Source organism: Larus michahellis, chromosome 2 (genome assembly GCF_964199755.1).
Source record: "Larus michahellis chromosome 2, bLarMic1.1, whole genome shotgun sequence".
NCBI lineage: Eukaryota > Metazoa > Chordata > Aves > Charadriiformes > Laridae > Larus > Larus michahellis.
The window spans coordinates 78,647,029-78,656,339 of NC_133897.1; the positions used below are offsets into that span (position 1 = coordinate 78,647,029).

The 9,311-nt window shown below is 50.5% G+C and overlaps 1 protein-coding gene across 1 annotated transcript; it reads left to right on the forward strand.

The window, feature by feature from the left end:
• Nucleotides 1–6,941: 6,941 nt before the first annotated feature.
• FOXQ1 (forkhead box Q1) lies at nt 6,942–8,354 on the forward strand. Its single transcript, XM_074576070.1, has one exon. It carries the CDS (start codon nt 7,029–7,031, stop codon nt 8,217–8,219), a length of 1,191 nt encoding a protein of 396 aa, XP_074432171.1. The 5' UTR covers nt 6,942–7,028; the 3' UTR covers nt 8,220–8,354.
• Nucleotides 8,355–9,311: the final 957 nt, after the last annotated feature.

Here is a 9,311-nt window from a genome sequence, read left to right on the forward strand (position 1 = left end):
CTGAAACTCAGCTAATCCCTTAAGAGCTCACCTAGGAACTGGAAATCAGACACTCAACCCATGCAACTCAACAAAACCAATGATTTTGTCAGATCTGCAAGCAGCTGAAGAACCAGCTCCTCGAGATTTTACTGCATTTCTCTGCCATCTGAAAAGTGGTGAAAACACACCTGATTTCTAGAACGTGATTTGGAGGTTATAAACCCCCCATACGCCACCACCCTGAGGTACTGTAATAGATGTACCCTCGGTGTAACTACGCTGCTTGTCCCAGGAGTAAGCAAGGAGCAGCACGGACCAGATTTTCAAAGACACCAATGCTGTTGCTAGTACAATGCTTAGTACTAATAGTTAGTACCAAGTATTAGTAACAACAGCAACAATGCCGCTGTCTTCCCAGAAGACAATCTCTCCCTGCCCACTCCGTCACAATCTGGTACACAGGAGACAAGAAATTTGCTTAAATGTAGACCTTTTTTATGGGACATGGAGCTGTTCAGGGGGTGGGAGGTTTAGATCAAAATGGCTCGACAGAGAACAGCTCGGATCTTGAAGCAGGGAAGGAAAAAGGAAAACAGCAAATGGAGGACAGAACATGCATAGGAGAGACATAATTTGGGACATTACTGCCGAATCCTGCCTACCACAGGAAGGTCTGGCTGCCAGCGGCCTGCTCCTGAATGCAGTTGACTTGGTCTTGGAGAAAAAAAAAATCAAGTTTTTTACGCCACTATTTATTTACCGATTTGGTTAATTCTTATATAAATTCCACCCAGAAACTGCTTTTTGAAAACAAAAAAGCAACAACAACAAAAAAACAACCCAGAAGTAAGAATGTTGAATACTTACTGCTGTTCAACTGCAATATTATTGGCAAGGTGATTCATTTGTTAATCCACAGTGCTATAAATAGTACTTTAACTTAGTCGAATGGAAACATATCCTCCATATCTCTAGTCACTTGTTTACCCATGTAAAATATATGCGGTTTTGAGTTGGCTTAGGTGTATTCCAGGAAGGGCTAGCAAAGTTCAATGACTCTCCATCACACATTCAAAGCCCTTCAGCTCTCGCTTAATTTTGCTGTACTTCTCTTACCATGTTGTTCCCTCTGCTCCATCAATCCATGGACTTAAAGGCAATAAGAGGCTATTGTAAGAATTCAGTCAGTGTTTCCTCATATCATGGGCCAGTGATAGCAAGCCTCTGGCATCAATACCAGGTTTGGCGCCAACAGATATTTGGTCTGCCACCAGCAATAACAAGCTATGATGGTTTCTTTTTAAGTTTGTTTGGCACCAGTAGCAAGAAACATTCACTATTCCTGGCAGAGTGCCATAGAATTTCACCAAATGGCTTCTGCATCATAACTTCATAACAAACATAGCACAACATAGCTTCTAATTGTGGTGAGGCCTGTCTCTGAGCAAGCAATTCCATCCTGACAATTACATCCAGACTTATCAATACCTGTGCTGCCTTCCAATACCCGTTTTGTTCTTACTGTAAAAATAATCTCCTTGAAGAGATTCACAAACCCGTAAGTCCATCATCACCATTTGGATTTTCTCTCTCCTGGTGCAGTTATATGAAAGCAAATAATCAGCTATGAGAAAAGCCTATGGGGACAGTTACTAAATTAAGTCATCACAAAATATGTTGTAAATACTGTGTTGACTTAACCTCACTCCTCACCCTGCACTCTTTTATGACATGTACTTTCTCAGACTGCAGACCTGCAATATATTCCAGAGAGGTTCATCTTATGCTGGTGTGGAGCTCCATTCAAGCCCCTGAGGCTTAACATAGCTCTAGTAAAAAGGGAGAATTAGCTATAAATTATCTGAGTCTCAGGACAGAGCAATCTTCATTTTGACAGCTCCTTGCTAAATGGCCCAACGCTTCTGATGAGGCCTCGTGGTGGATACCTCAGTGGACACAGCGCAGGAGAAGGACTCCAAAAAACTCAGTTCTACAGACAGGGTTGCAACCGACTTGCCAAACAATTTTCAGCAGGACTTCCCTTCACTCCTCTTTGCCTGTAAAACGGGAGACCAGTGAAATCTTTGTGTGGAAAGGACGATGTAGGAACCAGGAATTACTTTTCTGGTACTAAGTATTAGTAACAACAGCAACAATGCCGTTGTCTTCCCAGGAGAAAATCTGTCCCTGCCCACTCCATCACTATCTGGTACACAGGAGAAAAGAAATTTGCTTAAATGTAGACCTTTTTTATGGGACATGAAGCGGGCACAGGGAGGAAGTGATACTAAGCTTTTGGCATGGGAAGATTTAATTCTGAACAACAGCTCCCAAGAAAATAGGCTGTGTGAAACAAAGTGAAATGAAGTCCCCATTGTAAATTCAGCTCTTAGTACCTGCCAAAGACAGAGAAAATCGCTGCCCACAGGGAATAGCTGTGAAAAAGTGCAAATCCCCGGAGTTCCCAATGTGGGAATTCACGCAGACACACATTGTCCTTCAGTGATCAAACTCTTCCCCTCGTGGTCTAAATGAATTTCCACTAACCTCCTTTCTTACAGCTCAGTCTCTAGCTGGATTTCCTTCAACTGTAAAAACATACATAGTGCAATTAGCCAACCTTCACAGACTTTGTAGTTCATTTACGCATGCTAGACATGTCTCCTGCTGTGAGCAGCCCATCCAAAGAGAACTCTTTGAACTGGTCTGTTGTTGCTCGTGTAGTGTATTGCATTGTCCAATTTCATCATTCCTGGCAAGGCAGCGCACTCCTGCAGCTTGCTACAGGAGAAGGAGAAGAGATGATGAAGCACTTTGTCCAGCTGGTGTGTTGGACATCTCAGATGTCCAAATAAGCTTGCCTACCACTAACTATACGACTTTCCCAGTCACCACAGTGAGATTTTTATTGACCAGTTGTGCTTATATGATCTTATCTGGAAGCCCTCTTTAATCTAGTTAGAAGTCTGGAAGGGCAGAAGGTAGAAAAGATGGTAAAAAAGGATTGGCTGAAAAAAGATTTTAAAAAAAAAAAATTAAAAGCAAGACCGCAGTGTGACACACCTTTGCACAACGTTTGCTGAAGTGTAAAACCATATCATGGTTTAAAATACCATGGAGACAACACAAGTGGATCAACCAAAAACAAACGCATAACGACCAGACAGGGTAGCATTTTGCTACATTTAGTAAGGAATATTTTTAGAATTCATAGCTTGAGTAAACTGCAAAGGACCACACTGCCCTACTTCCAAATACTCATTGGCACATTCTTACTATTTCTGAATTAAGTGAGTTGAATACCACAGAAAATGGAAAGCAAAGTTGAGCGTGTGATTTTCAAGCAACCATTCGCATTTCTCCCCTTTGTCTTGGACTAGGTACTGTTTTGGGTAGGAAAAGAGGGGGTCATACATCAAAAAAAGTCCTGCTCTGCTGCTCTAAAGAGGAAGAGACATTTCATTTTAGAACAAAGAATTAGATTTTTTTTACATTGCTTCACTAGAGGTTTTTGGAGGTTTTTCTTGGGGTGATGGGGGTGGAGTGTTTGGCTTTGCTATAATACAGCACATCAAAGCGCTTTTGATGTAAAGTTTACTTAACAGAATCAGTTTTTCCGATGATTGTGTTAATCTTTATAAACCTGAAGGCGATACCATGCCTTTTAAAAAAACTATAGCAGGAAAAGACTTGAGGTTACATATACTCTCAGTGGTGAGAGACGGGAGTAGTTGGACTATTTCGCCACTTCTTACGACTTGGCTCGTTGTTTCATGGGCAGCAATAGCAATGGGCTTGACATCGCTCACACTTGGGCCAGGATGGCTCTATTTAAACCACACACAGTCCTTCACATAAGCACCTTCATATGTTTTCTCAAGCAAGAGCCACCACAGATTTCAAGGGTCAGTTTACAACCGGCACTCGCTCAGCGGCAGCGAAGGGGCCTTGAGCCACACGAAGGATAAGCACTGATCTTAGAAAGGCTCCCTGTTCCCAGCCATTAATAGCTATCTGTGTGATTGTATTATTTTGAGCACAAGCTTCTGTCCCCTCTTAGATCTTGCAAAACCAGCTTTGCCATCCACTCCTAGTCTTGAAGTATGGCTGTGAAAAAGCCTCTGTTATGTCTGACGTGTTTACCTACAGCATTTGAATGACTTTTTAAGTTCTTTGAATAAAGATAAGAGACAATGTGTACATTTTCCACACAAATAGTGGAATGGTAATAAAATAAACATCAAAGGTAAGCTAGCAAATCATCGCTACTTCACTGCTATTTACAACAAAAGCAGGAAGAGGAAAAAAACTACCCTCGCCATTGGCATCATCTTAGAAAATACAAGTTTTGGAAGGAATGATAGCTTTTTCCCATACCCTTAAACACAAACATTGGCACCTACAGCTAGTGCAACACTTTACTGAAAGATCTCGGTTTACATTACATGGGGAAAACAACAACAAGGAACCAAGAGAGGTCTCCCTCCTCTTATTTTTGTCTTTCTGAATTGCCAGCTTTTATGAACTGGTACAGCTTTAGTGAGAACAGGAAGACGTCAAACCTGTTACTGTTAAAGTTAGCAAGAGTACAACCAAAAGGACAGAAGAACTCATTGTTCAGTATTTACTATGTAAGACCCACGCAGGCTGAAGAAATGGCAAAGCTTTGAAACATTTTGCAGGTGTGTGTGTGGGGGGGAACATATATTCTGTTCAAGGGAGATTGAGACAGAAAGTAGTGCTGTTTGTTTCTTCTGCCAGTCTTATAAACCTGCCTTTTTTCATGTTCCTCTCCAACACTCCTTAAGAGCCAGACCACAACAGCATAGTCTTAACCAGAGTGACTCTGCATTAAGTATTTATTCTTAAATAAGGTCCGATTTAGAAAGACTGCTTTTGTAAAATATGGAGCAATCCAACTCTTACTCCAGGACACAAAATTCAAGGTGTACATATGAGAAATAAAATATAAGCACCACACTATAGATTTATGCTGATGTTTTTGTTTTGTTATTGTTTTGCAGACGCCAGCGCTACTGCCGTATGAAGTAAAATGGCATTTTGCAATTGACTTTGAACAGCAAGCAGGATGGGACAGAACAGGGAGTTTTCAGAGAAGCTACTGCCGTACAGCTCTCTTCATTGAGTTGTTCTGTCCAGCATACTGCTGAGGGAGGCAAAACTTAAGGAAGCTAAGACCGTGGCAACTTAAATCTAAAAAAAACCAAACCAAAAATCACAACTAATTTTTCTAGAAAGAAAAGTGTCTAGGTAAAATTACAGAACAACTTTTGTCCCAAGTTTTATGGAAAATCAATAGATCCATGATGTTGTGGTTGTCCTGGTTTCAGCTGGGATAGAGGAAGGAATATTTGATACTATAGATGTCATTTATATACTGAGCATGGAATGTTCCTTTGGACAGCTTGTCCTATCTATGCTCCCTCTCAGCTTCTACTGGAAGCTGAAAAAGTCCTTGACCTAATATAAGCATTACTTAGCACCAACTAAAATAGTATGTGTTATCAACATTATTCTCATACTAAATCCAAAACACAGCACCTACTAGGAAGAAAATTAACTTTATCCCAGCTAAAAAACCACAACATGCAAAAAAAAAAACGTTAAAGCAAAGTCACATTCTAAAAACACAATAAAAGATTTTATTGGACAGTGACAGTTGTAACAGAGAGGTTACAAACACACCATCCGGAAGAGATCAAGCAACGCTACTATACGTACATTAACACACTTAAAACTAAGGTGAAGGTTTTGACTGATTCTCCCGTAGCAAAAGCCCACAGCATTGCCTACCTGTTCCCATTTACCCCTTCACCGGGTGTGGTTATGACAGAAGGAAAGAGGGGCCAGGACCGAAATGACTTTGTCAGGCTACATAAATCATTAGGAATTCACAACGGCGAAGCCGTGCATTATTTTCCAACAGGTTGTTGAGCTGTCACATTACAACTTGTTGCTATATACGGCGCTATTAAAATAAATCACTGCATGTAACAGGTTCTGCTCTGCCACCTATAAGTCATTCTGCATTTTACACCTGGGAGGCGGGCCCGGCTCTGCGAAGTCGCGCCGAACTGCGGCTTCATTCGAAATACCCGGGAAGGGGAGGGACCTGGCAGGAGAAAATACAAACAAGTTTCGTAAAATAACTTTCCAACAAGACCTCGCTGTCATCTCAGCTAATTACGGCTCTGATACGGCTTATTAGCGCATACCCACCTTTGCTACCTTGCTTCTCCACCCACCACCCTTTCAGATCTTTGTCCTGGCTCCGCCTCTCGCCGGCGTTATAATGGGCTGGTCTGAAAGTGGTGGAGAGACACAGAACCACAGGGGAAGAGAGAGATAATGACAATAACGCTAATAACCCTAATAACCCGGCTGCTGCCCGCGCCGCAGCGAGGAGCCAGCCCGGCGTCCCGGCACTAAGCGGGGCCGAAGCCGGAGAAGCGGAGTAACCCCGACGTCCCTCGAGAGCTTCTCCCCGCGCCCCGGGACCGCCGGACGGTAACATCGGCAGCGGCCCCGAGGAGGACCGGGCTCGGGGGGAGGCGGAGAGGAGCCGGCTCCGGCAGCCGCCCGCCCGCCCGCTCGCACCGGCTCCGCGGGGGCCTCCTCGCCCCTCTGCGGCAACCCGCTCTTCTCCGGCCCCATGGAGCAGCCGGAGTAAAGAGCGAGAAGGACAAAAAAAAAGGGGGGGGCGGAAAGAGAGCGAGCGCCCCGGTGGGGGAGAAGGAGGTGGAAGCCGGAGGAAGCGCCCCGTCCCCCGCCGAGGGCAGCAGGGCACCCGCCGGCGGGGAAGGGGCCAGCCCCCCGCCAGCGACCCCCGGGGCGGCCGGGTGAGGCGGGCGCGGAGCCCCGCTGCCCTGCCCCGCCTGCCGCCGCCGAGCTGTCCGAGCCGGAGCCGGGGTAGAAACCTACCCCCTCACACCCTCCGCCCGGGTCGCCTCGGCGTCCCCCGCCGCCCTTGAGGCCGCGCCAAGGGTCGGGGGTCGCACCCGCCCGGCAGCGCCGGGGCCGCCGCCATGAAGCTGGAGGTGTTCTCGCAGCACTACGAAGACAAGCTGAGCGCCGGCAGCGATCAGGAAGGCAGCGGCTCCCTCTCCCCGGCGCCGGCTGAAAGCGAGCTGGGCTCGGACGGCGACTGCGCCGTCAACAGCCCCGGCGGCGGGGCCGGGAGGCCGGGGCACCCCCCGCCGCCGACTCCCGCCCCGCAACCGCCGCCGCCGCCGCCGGCCGAGAGCGCCAAGGGGAAGCCCTACACGCGGCGGCCGAAGCCGCCCTACTCCTACATCGCCCTGATCGCCATGGCCATCCGCGACTCGGCCGGCGGCCGCCTGACCCTGGCCGAGATCAACGACTACCTGATGAGCCGCTTCCCCTTCTTCCGCGGCGCCTACACCGGCTGGCGCAACTCGGTGCGCCACAACCTCTCCCTCAACGACTGCTTCGTCAAGGTGCTGCGCGACCCGGCGCGGCCCTGGGGCAAGGACAACTACTGGATGCTCAACCCCAGCAGCGAGTACACCTTCGCCGACGGCGTCTTCCGCCGCCGCCGCAAGCGCCTCAGCCGCGCCGCCCCGCCGCCGCCGCCGCCGCAGCCCGCCCGCCCCGCAGCCGCCCCGCCGCCGCAGGAGGCGGCCGGAGCGGGCGCCGCGTCCCCCGGCGGTTCCCCGCCGTGCTGTTGCGCCTCCTCGCCCTGCCGCTGCGCGCCTGGCCCCGCCGACAAGGAAGCAGCGGCGGCAGGCGGCGGGGCGCCCGCGTCGGCGGCGGGGAGCGGCGGCGCCAAGTTCTCCAGCTCCTTCGCCATCGAGAGCCTCCTCCGGCGGCCGGCGGGGCCCCGCACCGCCCCGCAGCCGCCGCCTCCGGCGCACGTCCGCCTCCTCTGGCCGCCGCCGCCCGCGCCCCCGCACCTGCTGCCCGGTCCGTACCCGCTGCTCCCCTACCCACCTGCCGCGCAGCCCCCGCCCGCCGCCGCCGCCCTCTACGGCGGCGGCCTCCTGCAGCTCTGCGCCTACGGGCTGGGCGAGCCGCCGCCGCCGCCGCTGCTGCTGGCGGGCGGGCGGCAGGCGCTGGCCCCGGGCGAGCCGCCGGAGCGGCCGCGGGCGCCGCTCTTCCCCGCCGGCCTCCCCAAAGGCGGGCGGGGGCCGCCGCCCGGTTCCCCGCTCTACGGGCCTCTCCGGCTGGCCGGGCCGCTGGAGACCCCCCTGGCTTAATGGAGCCCCCCCTCTCCTCCCCTGCGAGGGGCCTGCCCGGGGAGGCGGGGAGGGGGAAAGGAGGAGGCTCTGGATCCCGCACTTTAACTCCAGAGGCGACCAAAGCCTCCAAGCAAAAGCCTCGGTGACTGTGCCTTACTGAAATGACAGTGGGTTTAACGTAAACCAAAAGAAAGGAAAAAAAAATATCAAAAAAGCAAAACAACTGTCGTTTTGGACATAGCCATGAGCCTCAAGTGCTTCTTACTGTTCGCTGAGACTACTTGACTTCAGCCACCCTCTCGCCGCCTCCTTTCTGTCCCCCCTCTTGTCCCCACATCCCCTGCCACCGAAGCCTCGGGCAGGGGGTGTCCCCGCGGAGACCCGCGGCGGCGGCAGCCGGGGGATGCGCTGTGCACTCGGGATGGCGGGGAGGAGGGAGGGGGGGCCGGGGGAGCCTGCCGGGGGGGTGGGGAGGGATGGGGGGGTCGGGGGCTGCTGTGAAGCCGTAGGTCTGTACTGCAAAGCAATGCATCACTGTGCCAAAAGAAACCTTTTCTCCTGTCCGGCAACTAGCATTTCGTGGGAAGGGAGGACATTAAATTATTTATAAAAAGTAGTGTTTCTAACACAAAGAGAGTGCAGCTTTTTTAATTAATTATTGTTCTTGGGGGAGGCGGGAGAGGGGAAGAGGCTCAAGGAATTGTCAGGCGTTGGCGTTGTACATTTAAGGCCGAGACCACTGCTACTGGAAAGAGAAGAGTAATTTTTTTTTCGTATTTTATTTTTGTGTATATAATACATGTGCGTGTGCATTTTATTGACGCTCGGCCACAATGTTTTTTTCTTTTCTTCCCCCCCTCCCCCCCCCCCCCTTTCCCCCGAACAAAACCTGTCCCCTAAATAAAGACGGGAAGAAGGAGAAGAGCGTGATACCTGGGCTGGCGCGGAGGGAGGGGAGCGGAGGAGCAGCGGGGCTGCGGGGGCAGCCGGGCTGCCCGCCCTTTTCCTCCCCATCCCTCCCGGCGGGTTAGAGGTGCCACGTACCGACCCGCCTTCTTTTGACCACGGGAGGTGAGAGGTTCTCCTCTTGGGCTTGCCGCCAGGTTTGGA

What these genes read in the sequence shown, in the direction of transcription:
- FOXQ1 (XM_074576070.1), top strand. Translation starts at nt 7,029, where the DNA reads ATGAAGCTGGAGGTGTTCTCGCAGCACTACGAAGACAAGCTGAGCGCC.